Source organism: Haemorhous mexicanus, chromosome 10, assembly GCF_027477595.1.
Source record: "Haemorhous mexicanus isolate bHaeMex1 chromosome 10, bHaeMex1.pri, whole genome shotgun sequence".
In the NCBI taxonomy this organism is placed as follows: Eukaryota; Metazoa; Chordata; class Aves; order Passeriformes; family Fringillidae; genus Haemorhous; species Haemorhous mexicanus.
Genome location: NC_082350.1, coordinates 20,057,166 through 20,079,296, shown reverse-complemented (window position 1 = coordinate 20,079,296; position 22,131 = coordinate 20,057,166). Strand labels below are relative to the sequence as shown.

At 46.8% G+C, this 22,131-nt stretch overlaps 1 protein-coding gene across 5 annotated transcripts in view; it reads left to right on the top strand.

Annotated features, from left to right (window-relative positions):
- LOC132331866 (calcium-activated potassium channel subunit beta-2) overlaps positions 1-22,131 on the top strand; it is a 135,456-nt gene that overhangs the window by 64,039 nt on the left and 49,286 nt on the right. For 2 of the 5 annotated variants that reach the window (XM_059855742.1, XM_059855743.1), the window contains exon 2: positions 20,943-21,803. The exons of the other annotated variants lie outside the window; for them this stretch is intronic. In XM_059855742.1, the coding sequence (XP_059711725.1) occupies positions 21,730-21,803 (74 nt within the window). In that variant the 5' untranslated portion in view covers positions 20,943-21,729. The remainder of the gene's footprint in view (positions 1-20,942; positions 21,804-22,131) is intronic. 5 annotated transcript variants of the gene reach the window in all.

Genomic DNA, 22,131 nt, shown 5'->3' with positions numbered 1-22,131 from the left:
CCCCACAGGTCTAAAGAGAGCTCAGCCTGCCCCGTGTGATGGGCTTGGTGAGGAAAGTGGCAAAGCCTGCAGAGCTAGCAGGTGAGACAGCTTCCTTCAGCAGCACCCACAGTTAGTTCAGCTCCAGTAGTAGGAAATTTCGCCTTGGTTTTCATTGTTTACCTCATTCCATTCCCTATTACATTTGTAATTCTCTCAGTGAAGCTCATCATTACGTTCCTCCATTGCTCCCGAACTCCCCCCCAGGGCTCAATGCAGCCGTGGGGAAAGTGTGAACAGCCTCACGAATTAACAGAGCTCTTGCCAGCATCTCTGCTCCCCCTCCTCCCGAGGCAATGACTCTGATAGAGGGGACAGAGCTGAAAGCCTTGGGCGAGCACCTGAAAACCTCTGCAGAAAAACCAGGACCCAGATTCCACCTGATCCCACAAAACCAGCCAAGTTCATTCAGAGACATGGGGTTGGTGGGAATTTTGTGTCCCGGTCTCTGCCTGGGTTTGGGGTTAGAGCTCCTCAGTCCCTGGGCTGAAGAACCTCAGTGTGCAGGGGTCACTCCTTTCCCCGGGGTCACTAGGCACAGCTGGTGGGACCGGTGACAGACCCACCCTTCAGCAAAGGAAAGTAACTGCTGGAGGGGGCACTGCCTCCCTTCCTCCAGTAAAACTCAGAGTAATGGGAGCAGTGATGTCCCCAGGCACTGCTAACTCCCAAAACTAATTTAAAAGAGACTTACTGAACATTTAGAGATGACCTATGGAACCACCTCCAGCACCAGGAAAGTCATGGCATGGTGGGGGACACGTGGCCATCAGCTGGAGTTTCCAGCCAGCCCCAGCTCACCCACCTGGATGGAGGATGCTGAGTCCTGGCCACCTCTCACCACCAAAGTGAGGATTTAGGTGCCAAGCACAGTTCCAGAAAGGCTGCCATGTCCTAACACTTGCCAGAACACAGACTTGGGGTGCAATAAAGCACATGCTGCTGGGTTCAGAGGTGCTCCTTGTTCATACTTGAATGCCTTAACTATTTTTAAATAACTGTTTTATGTCCATTGCCTGGAGAACTGGGGTCAGTACATGCTATAGCTCTGAAAGGCAGAAATAATTACTGCTTCAGAGTTGTTTAATCCAGCTGCCTCCAATAAGGTTTTTGGTGAGTTTTTGTTGTTGTTTAATTGCTGTTGTGCTGTGCTTTGGTTGGATTTTTCCAGTAGATTAAAGGGTTATTTCTGTTGGAAACAGACATCTTGGTAATACTGAAAATGAAATGTCCTAAATCAGAGCCTAGGAATGCATTATTTCACACACTAGCTACTGAATGATGAATTAATAACAGTATCTCAAATACATCTTCCATCAATATGCTTATTCAGATTCCATCAGCATTTAATTAACATAAATTATATGACATTAGGAGGATTCAGGCAGTCATCAAAAAGAACAGTTCTCTTGTAAGCTACTGAAATTCTTGTGGTTTCTGCAAGGCAGCAGTTTTTATTTTTATTTTCCTCTAGAAATTCATCACAAATCAAATGTTTTCACAGCAAATTTAGAGCTGACATTTTCCTGATTTTCTGGGGATGGGATATTAGATCTCTGGCTTTGTTTCAGGTGTTCTAAGTTTTATGCCAAGGACTAGCACTAGTACAAAGGAAGCATTGGCAGCATCTGACTGCAGAGGGACCTTCAGCAGTCCCTATAACTCTACAGTGAGGTGGAGCCTCAGTAAACCACACAAGCCACTTTTCATTTAGGCATCTAAAGCTGAGAGAAAATAGTTATGGGTGTCCTAAAAAGACTGGATTGGTTTTTTAAAATCTCATAACAATACGAAGGTCTTGCTGTTGTGTCTTGAGAAGGGTGCAAGGAAAAGCACAGTGAGCCCAGGGAAAGTTCAGGTGCTGGAAGTGTCAGCCAAGTGACCAGAAAGAACAGCTGTAGTCCCCCATAGGGCTGAACAGCATCCAAATGCTCCTCTGCACAAAGAAGGGAAGAGTGAAAACACAAGGACGTGCAGGCACCCGATGACAGAAATGGGGATATCCATTTTTCTGTGTGCCTTTCTGGGGCTAAGAGAGGGAGATGCCTGCTTTAACTTACCACAAAGAACTAAAAGCTGGCAGAGTTAAACTAATAAAAAGCTATTTGAGTAAAGTATCACTATAAAAGCTCATTTTGCTGTTGGTTTTTTTTGTGGTTTGTGCTTCTGTTTAATTGTAGTCTTTTGTCCTTAAATTTTATTCAGCAAAAAATTAGCCTGAAGAGATGTGACAAAGCAAAATATTTTATCCTGACAGATGTGGTTGTTCTTTAAACTAGGACAGGGCATTGTCAAGAAGTGTCCAGCTCCCCAGGCTATTACTCCAGGGAGGCAGGTAGTGCAGTGCACCAGCACGGATGCTGCTGTGCAGGCTGGGATGGCAGAGCTCCACGTGCTGCTGGAAGCAGAAACTCTGTAAAAGTTTCCTAGGCATAGTAAAGAGCAGATCCTAGCCCCAGAAATCTTTGGGGAGTTTGAAACAGAGGGCTGCCTCTCCTCTGCATCACAGGAAGGAGAAAGAGGGGCAGTATAAATAAATGGATTCAGTGCATACTGCAAGTGGTGGGGAAAGGATGAGCCCTGCATTCCATTACACTGTTCTAGTCCATATAATCCTCTCCAAATGGCTCAATATAAAGCTCAGTATCCAACAGCCCTCCCTGCTGTTGTTAGGAGTTGCTGTAGAGTGACAGCACTAAGCACCCTCAGTCCTGCAGCAAGCAGCTGCTCCCTCTCCAAAGCATCCACAAGGGACCAGATAGGCAAAGGGAAATAATAACAGCACAAAGTGCTCAGGATTAGGCAGCAAGTCAGTAACTGAAGCAGGAATAAAGCCCATCCCAGGTCCTTCCTGCCCTTGCTGTGTGCAGGGGGCTCCACACCTGTGCACAGCTCCACTTGGTGCAAGATGCTGTGCTAGAACTCCAGTACTAACCACAGCTCCCACAGGCATCACGCAGGACTGTACAGGCTGGGAAATAACCCAGCCAGCATGGAATAGCATCTTGAGCAGGACATTTCTTCCCTGAGATGGCAGAGGATGTGTGTGCCCAAGGAGAGATCAGAGAGGCAGAGCCCTTTTATGGGGACCTGTTTTCAAAGGGTGACACTTGCACAGCCACACTCAAAGCAGCTGTGGGTATTTGTGAAGCCTCAAAACTCTGCCCACAGAATAAGTCAAGTCTGGGTTTTCCCCATTGAGGAAAATCACTTGACATGTTTGAGCCTCAGAGCATGGAAAGGGGAACTGCAGGACCATAATTTTTATTGCCACTCACTTCTATCCCATTCTTTTTCATATCCACAATTTAAGGGCTCAAGAGGAGTTCTTCAAAAACAGTAACAGTGGCCCTTAATCATCCTCCTACCTTAAGATATTATTAAAAACAGGAAAGACAAAACTGTCATCCCTCCTTCATCCCCAGGGCAACATGTACCAGCTGTATGTTTGCATGACCCACAGGTCTTTGGGTACACCACAAAACACCCCCAGGAGCAGAGGGAACAGCACAGGCAGGGGCTGGGCACCACCAAGGCTCTGGCATTTTTACAATAATGACTGAGATTTTCAAAGGGGAAATGAACTGTCCAAATCTGATTCTAGCTCAGTGTGAATTGGACTCCCAACCTCTGGGGTCATTTTTTTAAAACATCCAGATCAGAATCAGCAACAAAAGCTTTTGCCTTCTTTATCCCCCCTTTACTTCTGCATTTTCCATTACACCAGTAGGAAGCAATACTGTACTATAACAAGCAGCCAGAGCTAAGCTAAAACACTTCTGCTATAATCCCTCTCTTTTAGTTGCTCATTTCCTTTCCTCATGGCATTCTCAAGAGATTATTAATAATAACTGGGGACAGAGATCTTTACTGTCTCTAACTTTGTAACAGGTAAGTTTTCCCTGGAACATATTACTGAAATTTTTTTTTTGCCAGACATCCCCCTGCCATGCCCCACTCCTCAGGAGCAATGGGATTTCCAGAAATTAAGTTAGCTCCACTAACTGCATTATACCTTCCACTCTTGACAAACCACCCTCCATTGCCTTAATGTTCCCATTATGTTTGATACATTGCATCACTGTTCATTTATTATGGCATTTTAACTTAGTTCAGATTATTTATCACTGGTGGAGCACTCTGGGATAAAGGGCAATGAACGTTTTAATTGCCTGATAAATTATTAAGGACACTCCTTTAATTGGGTAACGTGGTGTTTACATCTTTGAAGCAAACACTTATGGAATCTGTATGGGTGCAGATTTGTCTAAACACACAGCCAGCAGCCTCTAGCTCCCCTTGAGAATAATAGTTTTATCAGGCTATTAAAATAAACACCACACAGGATAGATTGTACCAGATGCCAGGGGAGATCAGCAGCTGGAACAAAGAGATGAGGCTCCATCAAAGTCAAAGGAGGTGCACTGACTTACACCAGCCAAGGGACTGCTCTGCCACAGCCAATGGATCTCACTCAAAGCCAGGCAAAAGAGCAAAATCCTACATTTTCCACTGCTTTAGCTAACCTAGTTCATTTGAACTGAAATGGGTCACAGTGTACCCACACAAGGAGTTCAGCAGCAAACCTGACTTCAGAGGGAGCCCAGGGAAAATGCAGCTGGGGATAGAAAGTGCATATTGTGCTAAACAGAGCCTGCTATGGCAGAAACCTGAGCTTCTGGCTGCTTCTGCATGCAAGTCAAAAGTAAAACATCCCCTGGAAAGACACAGCCTAAGCAGCCCCTTCCAGCCCACAGAGAAAAGATGGGACAGGACAGCTGGGAGGAAGCACAATCCTGCCTGAAACCTCTCTGTTCCCAGCTTTTTCTTCTGTCTGTTCATCCCTGTACTTTGAAACTGGGATTTCTTCAAGTTTTGCCACATCTCTTCTTTCCTGAGCTGTGTGAAAGTGAAAGTATTTGTTGCATTCTTCCCAGACAGATGCTATGCTTCTTGATTATTAAAATAGAGAGAAGAGAGCAGATTGTCTAGGATGAAGCTTTATGCTTCTTAGAAGTGTTGAAGAAATAGGTTTTTTAGGATAAGTTAACATTTCAAAGGTGTTTCATATCTATTTGTTATCAGCTTTTGGTAACACAGAGCGCCTGAGCCCAGTCCCTGAATACAAAATAACTCTATAATGAATTGTGCTTTATCTCACTCTGACTTGACCCCTGCAAGTCAAGCTCTGCACAGGTTCAGGGTATAGAGGTTCCAAGCCTGCAGGGGACAAAGCCACTTTTATTTCTGTGACTTTGCAGTGGCTCCACTTACAGCTGGCTCTGGAGCAGTCTCCCTGTGATTTAGGGCAGTCCATGCTGGGCTAAGTGGCAAACAGTGCACAGACCCCATGGGGGGGGTGAAGACAGAGGAAACAATCCCATAGCATTGCCTGTTTTAGCAATTTGGGTACAGCTATCCACTGCTTTCATTGATGGGGCTTGGCACTGGCAGACAGGCACTGCAAAGGGCAGGTGTGCCTGCACCCTTGTGAGATGAGCTGAAGGCAGGCAGCACCACCACCCTGCAGATGGAATAGAGAGCCTCTGCTGAAGTCCTCTGGTGCAGTTTGGGACCTCCTTCCCTCCCCAAAAATGTTTTCACCAGAATTGCAGAGCATTGGGGCACCTGGCTTTCACCTTTCCTAAGGCTTCACTCTCATTCCTCTATGGCCAGAGGAAAACAAAGCAGTTTGATAAGAAAATACATGAGCACACATATACCTTTACATGCACAACTTATGTACCTAGACACAGTAGTTTCCCTAAGAAAAGATGACACTTCAGTCTCCTTTACCTGTCAAGGGGTCACTGTGTTTTGTTGGGGTAGGACCCACCCTTGTGTCATGCCACACGACCCTGTCTCACAGCTGGGTTTGGTCCCCACTTCCCACAGCACCTGAGTAAAAACACGGTTCAGCCTTACAGACAAAACAGCCCTCTGCCCTTTCAAGAGCTGCTGAGGAAAATACAGGCACAAACCTACTGCTTACTGTGGGTGAATCTCACAAACAAAGCCAAATTAAGTGAAATCCCAGCGGTTGCCTCCTTACAAAGGCTGAGGTTGAAGCAGTGCATCCAGAAAAACACCCGACTCAATGCTCAGATCTTAGGAAAATCAATCCCTGTGAACATGCACCCAAACAAAAACAAATGTAGATGGAGAAATTCCTCAGGTTAATGTTTCCAAACAGATCAATGCACAAATGCCTGTGGATTGATTTCCTGGAGCTTCAACCTCGCATTAGCTCTTCAGAACAATCCTAATCAGCCATGGATCTATGAATACAGGACTGGGGCCATTACAGTTTCCTCTCCCACCTTCTCCAATTCTTCTTCTTTTTACTTCCTGCCAGACTCTGGCTGCTTGGGCACCTGCTCCAGAAAAACCCAGAACAGCCCTCCCTGCTCCCTCTCATCCTGTCCTCCACTGGAGGACACCAGGACAGTGGCAGGGACGAGCCCTGCAATGTGCACCCAGAAATCTCTCTCTAAACGGCTCCAGGCCCTTCAGGGGAGTCCTTTGCAGGATCATGTTTCAGCAGTAAAAGTGAGAACAAGGTGGGGAACAACCTTAGACAGCCCCACTGAGACTGCAAGCAGCAGAGCACTCGGGCTCTGCTCCCTTGGCACCTTTGAGAGCTGCTTTGGCAGGGAAGGCGATGCAGCTGTGCCCTGGAGCACCCCACCTCTGCTGCAGCTCCCAGCAGGGATTCCCAGAGCAAACCCTCCTGTGGGCAGCCCAGCTGTGCCCTCTCCCAGCTCTGGGCCCAGGGTGGGCACTGGCAGGAGCAGCACCCATCTCTGGAGATCAGCACTTCCATTTGCTGAGCATCCAACATTCCTTGTGGAAATGGACAGATAATGGAGTTTCCAGTCTGATGAACAACATAGGTCAGAGAAGAAAAATTTAGCTGCAGTTGATCCAAAAAGGGTTTTCCATGTAATTAATAAAATCCACATTTCATGTCAAGTCTGCTTTAAATATTTTAAAATACGGGTTTTTTTAAACTAAGGGATATTTTAAAATTAGAAAACTATTTCAAAACAGAGTCCAAGAGTTTAATTGAAATTATTGAAACACAAGTATCTTGTGAGCTTTAAATCAGAGCGAGAAACAATTTTGGAAGTTCTGAAACAAAAAATTCTGCAACCAAAAACATCACTCTCACTTAGGACATTGTTGTGAAAAGTCTGAGCAACATTGAAGCAAAAAATTCCACTGAAAAAATTCCACTTGGAGAGAGTTAATGACAGCTTCTGCAGCCTGTTGCCCATTCTTTCCCTCCCTGCACATCTTTACAATGAAAACATATCTAGAAGGGTCAGAAGCAGAAGTGTGTCATCTACACTATCTGCAGGGATTAGAAAACTGGTATGAATTATCCTTTTCATTAATTACTTGATCCTACCTAATCCCCAGTAGATGATATTGACCTCAATAGACCAAATCTGGGTTTCTTGGCCTACCCAACCCCTTTGCAGTGCTTCCATCTCCCACTGCAGAGATACTTTCAGCTGTGTTACCTCCTGGCTTGCTTCCACTCACTCAAGTTCCATGGCACATCCCCTGTGAGTCCTGCCAGCTGCTCTGGGCAAGCTCCAGCCCTTGTGCACCCCTCAGTGAACTGGGTGTGTGTGCCACACTGCCCCAAGACATCATAAATCCTCCAGAAAGGACAAGGAAATGCCTGAGCTGTGTGTCACTGAAAATCCTGCTGCATGCAAAACCCCAGGGAGCCGTGGGCTGTTGGACATCCCAGGCCAAACTAACACCAAAAGAAGGGCCTGAAACTGCAGCATGGAGGCAGCACTGGCACCAAGCCAGCTCTGAGGGATACCAGGTCTGTGACGTAGGCAAATTGATTTTTAAGCTTAGTGGCTACTTATCTCCAACAGCAAAATTACATTCAATTAGGCTTGCTAAATAATTCATGGCAATGCTTTGGATGTGGCAGGAAGCTCCAGCAGTGAATCACCAGTGTTTCACATCACTGTGCTGAGAGAAACTTGGATTGTTTCTCACACAAAGACATTTCCATTGTTCCCACCATCCACACCCAGATCCTTCTGGGCCTGGAAGCCTCACTGTCTCCTCTCACCTAAGGCTGCATTTGAAGGGATAAAAAGCATCTGCAGCCCTGAGGAGAAGGGCTTGGGAGTGCTGGTTGACAAGGAGTTGCACATGACCTGGCAATGACTGTCCCCCTCCACTCTGCTCTCCTGACACCCCACCTGCAGTGCTGCACCCAGCTCTGGGGTCCTCAACATGACCAGGAGCTGTTGGAGTGAGCCCAGGGAGATGCTCAGAGCCCCTCTGCTATGGGGACAGCTGAGAGATTGGGGTTGCTCAGCCTGGAGAGGAGGAGGCTCTGGGGACACCTCAGAGCTCCTTCCAGTGCCTAAAGGGGCCTGCAAGGGATGCACAGGGACCCCCAGCAAGGGAATGGAGACAAGGAACAGGGAGGAACGGTGTTAAAATGAAAGAACAGGTTTAGATTGGATATTGGGAAGAAATTCTTGACCCTGAGGAAGGTGAGGCCCTGGCACAGGCTGCCCAGAGAAGCTGTGGATGCCCCATCCCTGGAAGTGTCCAAGGCCAGGTTGGATGTAGCTCTGAGCAACGTGGGCTAGTGGAAAGTGTCCCTACCCATGGCAGGGGTTGGAACAAGATGATCTTTAAGGTCCCTTCCAACTCAAAACACAATTGTTCCTATTGTGGTTTTTAGCTTAAAGCAATTTAATCATACATGGAAGCAGGATTTACTGCTGGCTTTTTCTCCAACAATGGAGCTCTGCAAATTTTTTGTAATGAAGTGATGCAGAACCACTGTTTAGTCATGCAAATGAAACAAGAATTAACTGTAAATCATTCTGAGGACCATGAACTTTTTGCCAGAATTCATAGCAAAAGATTTTTATTGTCAATCAAAAGGCACAAACAGTTCAAAACTGTCCTTTGTGTGTGTGCATTGTTGGGAGAAAGGCAAACAAGACAGAGTAAACATTTTCTGCAGTCTGCAGGATACATAGGGCATCAAATATTGCTGGAAGGATGAAAAGAGTTTTCTGAGAAACCTATGAACAGATACATAGAATTACTACTGCAAGCTGAGAGGGAAGAAAATTTCCATTCATCACTGAGGCACCCCAACCTTTACCAAATCCATTCTTTTGCTATCTCCTTCACAACACCAGGGCTGACTTTCAAAGAAAAAGATTTCAGCAAGCAAGCTACAAAAATTCATTCTGTTCTGCTTTGCAGTCTGAATTATGTTTTCTCTTGATGGTCAGACAAACAGTTTTTCTCCCAGGGCAAACCCTCTATCCAGCACTCCACTGAAGCCTGGTGAGCAATCTCAGGCTTGGCCAAGACACCTAAAACTTAGCTGGCTGCTGGTCTCTGTAACTTTCTGCTCTGGCATTTGAAATCCTTCTCATTAATTGCTTTTTTAAAGACTTGTATTAACACACAGGGAACCTAGAAACATGGGCTGGAGCATGTTGGATTAGAAACTAAGAACCTGCAATTGTGCCTCCTGTTAGCTGGATGGTTTTGTTTATTTGTGCCATTGTGTTTTACACCCTCCCCTGCATGGGACTGTAATTAAAGTCACCTGGAAACATGAGCAACAGCAAAGCCACCGCCTCCAGTCTTGCATGACTGTTTATATTGTCTCTCAAATGCAGCCTGGCTCCATGTCTGCTCCCAAAGTATGGGTAATTCCATAAAGATGTGGTACCCCCTCCTCACTATACTTTTTATCTGGAAACACCAGTGCTGGGGCCAGCAGTGCCAGCCTCCAGCTCAGAGCACTCACAGCACTGTGGGTGCCCAGTCAGACTTTCAGGCCACCACACACACACAGAGGTTTAAAAACCCAGCAGAGGCAGGCAGGGGGGGAGATCCTCTCCACACTGCACGTGCAGCCCTTCCCGCTCTGAGGTGAAGCATTTTGTACAGAGTTTAGCAGGCTGTATATAAAATTTGAGCTATTACCTTAATCTTAGATATTACTACAGACTCTCACATTGCTGAGGGATCAAAGATGAATGACCATTTTAACCTGTGCTTCCACAACATGAGCTATAATGACCAGGTACTCAGCTGGTATAAACTGCTGCAACTTTATTTTCTCTGCTAGCAATAACAGCCAGTTCACATCATCCAAGGACTTCTTGCAAGGTTAGTATTAGACAAAGCTGGTGCAGGTCTCACCAAACTCTCTAGAATAAAAAAGTTTATTCTTTTTTTTGGGGTTTTGCTGAGATCTCCACTGATGCAAAACAACTCAGTAAGATATTATCTCTGCTGCAAACACTTGAGTTTGTTGACACATAAGATCAGCAATAGATACTTTAAAAGAAGAAATATAAAAAACCCTTCCATCACCTCCAGAGTGAAGCTGGCACAGTGGGACTAAGGTCCAGTGGTCCTGCACAGGAGCACAAGCACCAGTCCCAGGTACAGGCTGTTCCCAAATTCCTGCTTGTGTGCACCCTGCGAGACACAGTGACAGCTTCAACCCAGCCAGGGAAACAAGGTCATTGTCATCCTGATAGCAAGCAAACATTGAAGCTGTGGACTCACAGCCTCAGGCTGTGGGTGTCTCCATGAGACAAACCGTGGTGCTCAAGAAATCCCCAGCTGGTTGGGGGTGGCTCAACAATCAGCAGCACCCTCTATAATGAATGAACCAGTTGTACTCTGCACAAAAGCCCCACAGAATTTGGTTTGTCTCTTGGTCTCCAGTTCAGCCTAGAGCTATAACTGTCTGTGAAAGGCAGAAAGGAATACAGCTCAAAAAGTTTTGAAAGGGAGAGCTATAAAACAAACCCCACAGGTGTTCTAAGAACCAAGTGTTACCTGGAACTCTGGAGATGGAGCCAGGTGTCTGCAGTGGGGTTCACGCCCTGCACTGAGAGCAGGCAGCACACATCATAAAAGACTGAACATCAGCCATTAAAAGACACATTGCAGGAGGAACACATGCATTATAAAAGAGTTGGTGAATTAGTCAGAGACTGGAAAAGACCGGAAAGGCTGGAGAACACTTGAGCATGATGCCAAAAACCACCAGCCACTGAAGGGCTCTGCTGGTGTGTGAGCTGAATGGCTGTTCACACCATTAGGACCAAGAGTGGCAGCACTGAGATTCATCACACAGCATCTACTCTGGACTCAATGAAGAACTGCCCCAGTAAAAACCTGCCAGCTCTGCTGATGTATATTATTTTTATTAGAACAGCCTCTCTGATAACCACATTCATTGGGAATTTTAGCAATTCATCCCTTTGTGAAAACTTCAGCGTGTGAATTCAGCACAGACAGATGTGAATGGGAGCTTTGGAAAGACAGCATTATACTGATTCAGAGCTATATTTGTCAGTGGGTGTAGCAAAGAGAAAGGTTTAAAGTAGTTATTTTTCTGCAAAGCACATTTGTGAGTGAAATGGTAAATTACTGAAGAGCCTGTGCTACCACCTGAATTTGTATTTAGCCTCCCACTTAATCCTAAAGTCAGATGCAACATGGGGACACTGAGGCCATTACCCTCAGTAATTAGTGCTCTTCACATCTTGACCAAGATCTGCACATATTCCAAATTAGACACAAAACCAAGGAACTTTCCTAATGGCAGCTCAGTGAGGCAGGATCCAGCATCCCTCCCTTGGAGCTTTCCCACCAAAGCTGGAGGGTCAGGAATTGGCAGGCTTGGCTGTGACAACGAGTGCCACGTCCCTGCCAAGACTTGGCAAGCAAGGGAGGGGAACTGCAATAATTGTCACCTCCCATTTTCTCTCCAATGTGACAGTGCAGTCACCTCCCATTTTCTCTCCAATGTGACAGTGCAGTCACCTCCCATTTTCTCTCCAATGTGACAGTGCAGAGGCACAAAAGGAGCAGTTTTCCCCAACTACCCTCATGGGGCAAAGCAGCCAAACAGTCCCTGGTACATCCCCTGTGCATGGAGACCTCAGAGTGCCTCCCCATTCCCATTCCACAGCCTATCCAGGATTTGGCTTTGTGATCCCTGCTTTCACAAGCACTGGGTGAGCTCCAGCCTGCAGCAAAGCAGGGCTGGAAAAGAAACAGCAAAGAAGTGGCTCTTGCTGGGCTGCAGGACTTCCCAGCTGCTCCTGTCCCAGCCAGCAAAGCTGCTTCTCCAGCTCAGACACACAGGGTGCACAAGGCAAGGTGTCAGAGATAATCATGGGGACAAGGTGACACACCTCTCATGCACCCCTCCACGCCACAGGCTGCTCCATCCCCAGGCTGCCCTTAGACAAGGGTGCTTCCAACCTGGGCCATGGCAGGAGCTTTTGGGAATGCCATTCCAAGCATGCAAAGTGAAGCAGCAGTTTCCACATCTGCTCATTCAGCAGCCTAAAACCAACAAAAATTTAGGGTCCATGCACAATTTCAGTGTTATCCCCTGGTGCCACAAGAGGAAGCTTTTAGCAGCAAGGTCACACAGAAACTCCCAAGTTTACCAGGCAACATCATCCCACTCCCACAACAGCCTGACAGGGCTCTCAGAAAAGCAAGCAGCATTTTAAATCTGTGTGCATTTATGAATTTCTCAGCTCTCTGTGTATGCTGAAGGTCACATCATACTTTAAAGGGTCAGGAATAGGAAATGCAACAACCTTTGACTTCTGACAGCAAGTTACTCTTTTCATCCTCACAGCAGAGGCATTCACTGTGGTGCTGAGGGCCTAAAATCTGCCCAGTCCTCCTGCTAAACTGGGGATATCATTAAATGTAGAGGTATACACTATGTTTGTAAGCCATGAGCCATCAGTCTGACTGTTCCCCAGTCTCTACCAAAAGCCACAGGTCAACACCCAGCCCCTCCTTTTCCCTGGACAGGGATGAGGAGATGAATATGCATGAAACAACAACAAGGTATGCTGAAAAATCAACATTTCAGGCCACTAAATCCATCCTCTTTAACCTGTGAAGAAACGGGTTTAACCTTGTGATGGCATTAACACAAATCTCACAGTATAGGCAAACAGCAACTTAATTTTAGTGGCATATTTTTATCCCTGGATGGCCAGTCTAAGTGACATGTCTAATCCTCCAGAGGGACAAAGACCAGCAAAATATGCAGCATGTTGTTATTACAACAGACAGGTGAGGAAAATCACCACACAGACCCAAGAGCCCATCCCACACAAGAGGGCACAAATGATGTCAGAGGTAGCAAGTGCCACAGTGAGTTACCCAAAACTCTGCTGGAAGAGCAGAAATAAGGGCTGACAGACATGCTCTCCTAACAAAAAGTTCATCATGGCCTCTGTGGAAACGAGGTGTCCTTCCCTGCACCAACTGGTAAATGTGAAGAGACAAGGGGAGCAGACAGACCAGAACTCTGATTACGTTGTGCTGGGTTGGACAGGGGTGCTACAGCCAACTTCACTCTAATACCTCAAAGTCCTTCAGAGGCATTTTTAAACAAAAGGCTAAAATGCAAATCTCAGCTCTTGCCAGCTAGAGGAGAATTTTCCACAGCAGCCTCTGAAACGTTAGGCACGTTATTATTAACGTTGTGTGAGAAGTGGACATTAATTAATGCTGAATTGCAAAGAAATTCCAGTAGTATCACATATTTCACTCCTGCTGCTGCAGCAATGAGCTCATTATGAATAAAGAAATTAAAAACATATATCAGAAGGCACAATTAATGGCCTTCTCCTTATTATTAACTGTGAGCAACTTATACCACCAGACTAGAATAAACGAGGAGGAACGGATCTCAGCTTTTGTTACGGGATAAGATCACAGCCCAAGGCACATCCTTTGCTGAGAACAAAGTGCTTATCAAGTGACTTCAAAGATACTCACTGTGACCTTGAGCCAAACACTTAATATCTGCCAGCCAGCAGGTTTTCTATCCACAAAACAGTAACAGCAGCTCTTACCTCCTGCAAATTCAAAGTTCAGGGTGCGAGGTCCTCTTTCCTTCTCTGTCCTTGCACAGAGCATCCTATAATGGTTGTGAAGATGCTTAAGACTCCTTCAGCCACAGCAAGGGGACAGTGAAATTACAACTCAAGGTCACCTGTGTGGTATTTAGGAGCAGCCCTGCTGGAGGAGGAGCTGGGGTAACCAGAAGCACCTGGACATGGTGGCTGACAGCACCGAGAAGTCCAGCGATGGGTGGTGGTGACTGCCAATGAGGGGAAAATTTGGCTCAAAGAGTCAGAGGTGAGCCAAGACCAGCTGAAGTGGGTGAAGCAGATCAAGCAGGATAGGGTCAGTAGATCAAAACTGTGCTGCCAGGAGGAGAGGTGGCACCTTTCTTGTGAAGGTGTAGGATTGCACCATCATCCTTGGAGAGGAGCGCCAAAGCCACAGCTGCAGAAAGTCACTGATGCTCCAAGGACACCTGAGAGCAGCTCAGCTCCACCAGCAAACCTGGCCCAGGGACACCAGCTCTGCTCCTCAGCATTTCCTGTTCCCAAGGCATCTGTCACCTTGCACATTAACCCAGGCTGACACTCAGCCAGGCACAGCTGCAGCTGCAGTGAACCCTCCCTGCAAGTTCCCATGCCAGACACTTATTTCAGTACTTCTTGATTTCATACCTCTACTATTTTTACTCTTTCCATCAGTCTTTTTGGCTAGAACTGAACAGTTTGCCTTGACATTATTTCCTTCATTGCTGTGCCCATATCCAATACGTGTGTCAATGATAGCAAAATTCCATGAAGCTTAACTAAATCCATGTTTTCTGGTAAATAATAGCAGAGTGCCTCCCTGTTCAAAGAAAATTATGAGAGATTTATTAATGTAGCATCAAATGAATTTCTGTTTTATGTAATTATGCATTGAATTTAAAAAGAGATGTCATGCAGGCAATCTTTAGAGTCATAATAGACAATCTGTAAGAAAGAACAAAGGAAAATAATGTTAATAAAACATTATGCCCTAAGCAAGAAATAGGCTTCATATATCAAACATGAGTAAAGATAGTTATTTGATGTAAAATGGAGGTGTGACCTTGCTGCAGAAGTGTTCATTACCTAACACTGCAACAAGCAAATTAATGGGTTTTGGAATGGTGCAAATAGCAGTAATAATAATAGTCATTTTGGTTTCTGGCATTTGCTTGCTGACAGCCAGATTTAGCAGCAAGTGGTTTGTGTAATATTTTTTTTTTATCAAAGGGATTGCAAATAGAATTCCACATAACCTTAAAGACATTACAGAAGCATGTGTTTAGTGCAGGGGTACTGATGAGTAATCAAGGCTTTACAAATGCTTGTATGCCAAGCAGTGGAAGCCCAAGAACAAAAGGCTGGCTGCCAGAAGAGGATGTGCTTCCTTCACACAAGGACACAGGTACATGGGGTACTCTCAAGTATCCTGACATTCCAATGCCTGCATGGGAAGGTGATGCTTGTGGTTACTATGGAAATTACAATTTCACATGCATTTTGCACCTGATAAATGGTGATAAACCATTAGTCTGCTGATGCTGTTTGAGGAAACTGCAGCACTGCTGGGAGGTGCAGAATTGGCAGGTTCAAACATCCTCCTCTCTGCAGAGAGCCCCTTGCTAAATGATAAGGGTTGTCTGAGTCACCTCCTCCAGTGGGTCCCAGTTCAGTTCTGGCCCTCCTGGGCTGGACTGTGGCTGTCCAGAGCCCTGCTAGCCAAAATGGCACCACCTCAAATTATCAGCCAGAAACTTTATCTCCGGCAGCTGCTGGAGAAGGTTTGCCCTTCCCACCCCCTCAGCCTGTCTGCAGAGCACCAGGAGCAGGCCAAGTAAGAATAATGTGCTATTCCAGGTGAAAATTTACTGCAAGAGTGACTGCTGCTCCTGGAGGAGTTGGGCAGATAGGGAAAAGCTGATGGCACTGCAGTGATAGAGAGAGCACTGAAGCATGCTGCCCCAGCTGAAGGATGTGCTGCCAAAGGGAGCAGGAAACACTGTACAGGGGGTTTTACCTCATTAAACCTCACAAAACCTAAACTGGGCTTTAGGAGCCACTTGTGACAGAGCAAGTGCTCCGTGTGGACCTGGCAGGATTGCCTTTGTTTTTCAACAAAGATCACAAATAGATTTCCAACGCGCTTTGATGTGTTCAAAACAGTGAAGTTACTAGGCAAGTAGGTACAATAAAAGAAACATCACTGCAAATGGAAAACCCCCGAGCATGTATGCCTTTCTAAATGCTATTGGAATTTAAAACTCTGATAATTGCTTTGTAATGTAAGCAATTGCATTATGAGCATGAACACCACAGCCCATGCATCACCACTTTCAGCTCTGCCTTCAGACATTTCCCCAAAACACACTCTGATTGCAGAGGCTTAAATCTGACTCATGGTGAGTTCATTCAGTGGACAAACCTTGTTCCTCTGTGTTATCTGTTCAAGACTGGCAGAGGGAGGAAGCCCTGCACTGTGGGGCAAGGCTGGGCACCAGCTCCAATGCTGCCAGCTGGGAGCCTGTCCTGGCATGGCAAAAGAGAATTTCCAGAGGGCACCAAACACTTTCAGGTGTCTACAGCCATGATTTATTAGAGACCACCAGAACAAAGCAACTTTTCTAACATAGAAAATTTCCCTCCTCTAAATGAAACAGATTAAAATGGAGAAGGCTGAAAACAAACCTGGCTGCACCTCTGCAAGCTGTTGTTTCTTTCAGACTTGCTCTGAATTTAGCAGCTTCACAGGCTGCATTTAAAATATATTTAGTCTGCCCTGGGTTCTGTGCATTTCTCCTCACCCATCACCACCCAGGCTGATGCCCAACTGCCCCACACAGCCTCCCTGCCCCAGGGGCAGCTGCCAGGGCACACACAAGGATATGCCTTCCTCCCCTCCTCCTCTTCCATGGTCTAACATACTCAGTAAATCACAAAAAACCCCAGCTGCATCAAGGAGGGAATGCAATGAGGAGGGAAATTGCCTGAAGGTGCAGGAAAGGCTGGATTTGGTACATGGAATCAGCAGCTCTCCAAAGCTGGAGTAGGATCTCCATGGGCTGGGCTGTAGGTGACCAACCTATGAGTTTGCTGCTCAAGATTTTCATAGATTTCAGGCTGAAGTTGTGTGGTGGGTGCCTCCTGCTGGGTTCCTGGAGTGAAAGTTTCACAAAATAGCACCACAGTTTGTGAGCAGTGGCCTGGAGAGGAAATGCTGTGTTTTCTCTGTGTTAAGGGCTCTGAAGCATTTAATTGAAAATCTTTAGCCACCTTGTACTTAGGAAGAGGAGCTGGGAATTTGACAGTAGGTTTTTGGTGTCAAATGTGTGCCTTTTGCTATTCCTGGGGAGAAAAAAAGGAAAGAATAACAAGCCAAACTGGCCAAATTGTGACCTATCCAGCCTTGCAAATCCTCAGTAGAGACCTGCTCAAACTTCGGTGCCAAATTCTGCAGTCAGTCTTGCTCCCAAATATCCTTACCCACCAGATCCCAATAGGGGAAACTTCCTCTTCCAAGTCCTCGGGTTTGGGGACAAAAGCAAAAACTCCTTTTCCCTTTGTCCTTCCAGAAGAGCCATCCCAAGTGCATCCCACAGCTCTGAGCTTCCTGCTGGGTGCTCAGGACTGGGAACATCCCACCAGGTTCCAAGGGCTGCCCTGTCCTCCCACAGATCCCAGCACAACCAGGGATCATGGATCATCCACACTTGGGACAGGAGTCTGTTTTAAGCACCCCTGTACCCATGTCCCAGACCTTGTGGCCATGCTGCTGTTGCAGTTGTTACCACTTCTGAGAGTGCTGCAATTTTCTGTACTTTCAGTTCCTCAATTACATTGATTATCACATTAAACATTCCTGGTACTACAGGAACAAACTAAAAATAATAAGCTTGTATCTTCCTAATACAAATGAAACCCATTTGTACTACTAAAAGTGTAGCAGGTTCATTGTTTCACAGTAATGAAGCTTTCATCTCAAGAGATTCAATTCATAAAAAATACTTGCCAAGGCTTTGCACGTTTTCTTTTTTTTTTTCCATTAACTGTCCTTTAAGTTCATATCTTATTCAGCATTAGGCCAACAATTGAAATAAAAGAGGAGACACAGCAAAGCAGAAAAAAAACACCATCATCTCTGATGGCAGGGACCTCACATCACCCTCAGCCAGGGTCAGTGCCCACCCAGGCTGAAGGCATTGTGCACCTTCCCCTGCCATAAATAGCTGCAGACACCTTTGTTCCACTTCCCAAAATAGAGACATTGCAAAGGAGATGGGAAGAGCAGAGCACTGCACATGAGCTCTGTTTTTATATCTACAAATATCAATTTGTCACCAAACCCAGGCAGGGTGGGCAATAGCCCAGCTGAGGAGATGCTGTCTGAGGGAAGCCAAGGGAAGGATGCAGGCACCAGGTGGGAGGTGAGGAACCAGCAGGTTTTGATGCTTTTCCACTTCTCCCCATGACATGGTCCAAGTCACAATGCTGCCAATAAAATGTAACACACAAAAGTTGAGATCTGGCTGCTCCAGAGGTTCAGCAAAGGTAATCAGTCCATCTTCAGGTCTGCTCCCTGTCTCCACAGGTCAGGACAGGCTTTGAGGGAGCATCTCCTGCTCAAGAAGAGTTATGGGGGGTGGGCATGGCACCCAGGCTCTGCTCTGAGGCTCCCCCAGGGGAGATGAGCTCCTGCTGCCCCTGGGTAAAACAAAAGTGGTCCTGCTTTTCCCAGTCTGGTGGCTTCTGGTGACAGAATGGCACTGAGTGGCAGTGCTGCTGGACCTCACCTCTCTCTGTCCTTCTCTCCATGAGGGGATCCTGGAGATGAAGCCAGCCAGGACATACCTGCAGACATCCCTCCTGTCAGGGGCTCCATCTGCTTCCCTCCCTCCAAGAGGCACAGCCTCACAGATCTGATAGCAGCAAAGGCTTCCAAGCTTCAGGAAGGAAATTTAAAGGCAGGAGAGAGGTGGAGTAGAGGCTTCCCCTTGTAATTTCCTTTCAAGCCTGAAACAGCAGCACCTGACCCCACACAGCAAGGTCTCACCTGCCCATGCCAAGGCTCAGCACCCACAGTGGCAGCAGGAGAGCAGGAAGGGGAAGGATGAGCATCAATCTCCCCTTTTCTTCCTGACTGAGGTGGAAGGCAGGCCTTGCTTATCAGAACTTTGATTATCTAAAAACTCATCCCTTAACCAGAATGAGGTCGTGTTCCTGACATGTTCAATTGCATCAAAAATCAGCTTGAATATATCAGCCCTCATTTATCAGAACCAGTTTATTGTCACTCATATTCCTTGATAAATGTAGGTTTGAGCACTTTTGGCTTTGCTGGTATGGGCAGCACATTTACATTCAAGTTTTTTCCTGCTAAAATTAAAGACCCTGAATCTAAGCAGGGCTGGATCAGCCCCCCCAGGCAGAGCACTCCAGATGCTGGAACTCTCCTGCTCAGATATTAGAGGTGCCACACCACCTAATGGGAGCACAGATTTGGTCCCAAATTGGTGACATCCATGGAGTATGGTCTCCTTGCTGCCTGGAAGAGCCACACTGCAGCTGCTGGTGCTTCCCAGAGCTGGGCAAGCTTTCACAGTGAGCTCAAAACCCTCCTGCAGGAATGGAAAAACATCTCACGGATTTGGGTGCTTTGTTGCTGTTTGTTGTGGTGATTCAGAGGAATTGGTGCCATGGAACATAAGGCAAGTGAGGAAATACAGAGAAGGATGTGGGTTGCCAGTGTGAACCTGTCTTGCTCTTCATCCTCTGCTCACTTCTGCCAAGGGCTGCTGGAAGGGCGTTGCAAGAGAAGTCTAGGAGTGATGTGAATTCCTGCTTTATCTGGGAAAAAGAACTGGAAACAGCTTGGTTCCACTCATTTAGAATTTGATGTCCCCTTCACTGTGCTGGTGGGCTCAGTGCCACAGAAAATCCCACCCAGAGCAGGACAGTCCTGCTGGCACAGACTCAGCATTCACAGGGAGTCGGAGCTTTCTGGCTGCAGGTGCACCAGACATGCACAACATGAACAGTCACCTCCAGCCCAAAACCATTCCCTCATGCCTGAGGAACCCCAGGCAAATCTCACCACAGAGCTTTATTGGCCTCCAGCATCCTTCACTCACACTGGCTTTCTGAGCACAGTTACTATTTCAAACACAGAGCGTTCCTAGCCTCACCTTGGACCAACTTTTCCAGAAATACTGATTCCTAGGGAAAAAAATCTTCACTGAGCACCTTCCCTGCAGCTTAAGCAAACACCAGAGCAGAGGCAGCACTTTGCTATGTGTGAGGAGGGTGTCAGGCAGCAGGGGCTCGTTACCAGAGCCAGAGGGCAAGCAGGCAGCATCAAACACACCAGGCACACCTCCTGCAGAAAGGCACCCCATCTCTGAATCCCTCTGCTTGGCAATCAGTCCCACACAAGGCAGAAATCTGGCTTATTAAAGCATGAACTGCTGAGCCCCTCGTTAAATGCCAACCTCATCTTCTCCTGGGGGATTATTTACCCTGCAGATGGGGTTACTGACCCCGGAGCAGCAAAAAGGATTTCTAGCAGAGATGAGGCAATTGGGGCACATTTGCCATCCGTAGGGTAATACCAGGCTGTCTCACAGAGAGGCTGCTTCCCACACACATCAGAAAATATCCAGTATAGCTGCGTGCACACAAGGCATATGTTTCTGTATAAGGTATCTATAGAGTGTAGCTCCTCTTTCTGCTTTCACTGTGTTTTATCTTTAAATTGGGAGAGCTTTTTAGTAGCAAATCATCAGAGAGGAACTGCTAGTTACCAAGGAGATTCTCTGATGAATCAGAGACTGACTGGTATAAGACCTAGACAGGCTGTAGCTTCTTAATTTGCGAGACCTTACGTTTTAAACAGGGGGAATAAAAGATCCTCTCACAACTAACTGTGGACCTCACCAGCAAGAGCTGCTTTTCTTTTTGCCACAGAAGCAAAGAGCAAGAGCGCAGCATGGGAAATCGGTGAGCAGCCGGGGACGAGCGGGAGCGCCTCTCTGGACTCAGAAAAGCAAACACCACCCAAGGACAAAGTGGTCCGATGGAGGTGACAGAGGGAGAGGCTGGGAAGCCCCTGATTTCACACCAGCACAGGCGAGGGCACGCGGGGACGAGCGAGCGCTGGAGAAGGAGCCGCACGCCCGCTCCTGCACTGCCCTGACGCTTCGGGAGGCAGAGGGTGCACGGCCAGCCAGGGCTCAGCACAGCACTGGGACTGCCCCTGCCCTGGGCTCCTTTTCCTGCCTGACTCCTGCAGCTTTCTTCCAAGGAGCAGGTGAGAGGGATGAGCTTTGCCAAATGAGAGAGAAGGCACCTACTCCACACGGAGCGTCCTGCCCTGGTGGAAATGGCCATCATGCCCCGCTGGAGTCACGGCAGCCCAGGATGTGCAGGCAGAGTGGATTTCAAGAAGAGTTTTTATAAATGTGGGAAGAACAAGGAGCTTCGTGAAATAAAGTTTGGAGAGAAAAAGCTCAGCTTTTTTTGGGTTGACTTTATTCAGAGGGTCTTCACACCCACTTCCTTCTGACAGCTTGTTTCTGTGTAGTTGCTGAATTCTGGTGCTTTCCTCTATTTAAAAACCAAAAGTAATTAAAACTTCCTGGGAACTGTGAAAGCAGCAAGAAATACTTGGACACATTGAGAGACGAGATATTTGGAAGCCTTCTGCTGGTAGCTAGGCTGTTTTCCCAAAGGTGGCAGCTACAGAAGTTCATAGATGAGAGGGAAAATCTCCCTGTCGCATCCCATTGAAATCTCCATTTTAGGCACTGCTGCTCCACTGCTGCTCAGGTAAACCTGATCCTTGTGGGGGGAAGCTGCTGGATGGGCCAAGCAATTTGGGATGGGGTCGGTGGAAGAACTTAGGGCAGTGCTGGGGAGTGGAGAGTAAACCATGTATCGGAGCACATTCAGGTTTGACTGCTAGGTGCACACTGGAAAGGATTTCCTAGAGTGATTGTATCTGACAAGGGGCTGGCACCAGCCAGGCTTCAGCCCAGGAGTCGAGTGAAGGGCATTTTATTAGTCAAACAGTTTCAAGTGCTGCTCTGAGTTATAAATTACACTTGCTCATCTGAGGAATGAATTCGCTCTTGGTAGCATTTGTGGGCTGGAGCTG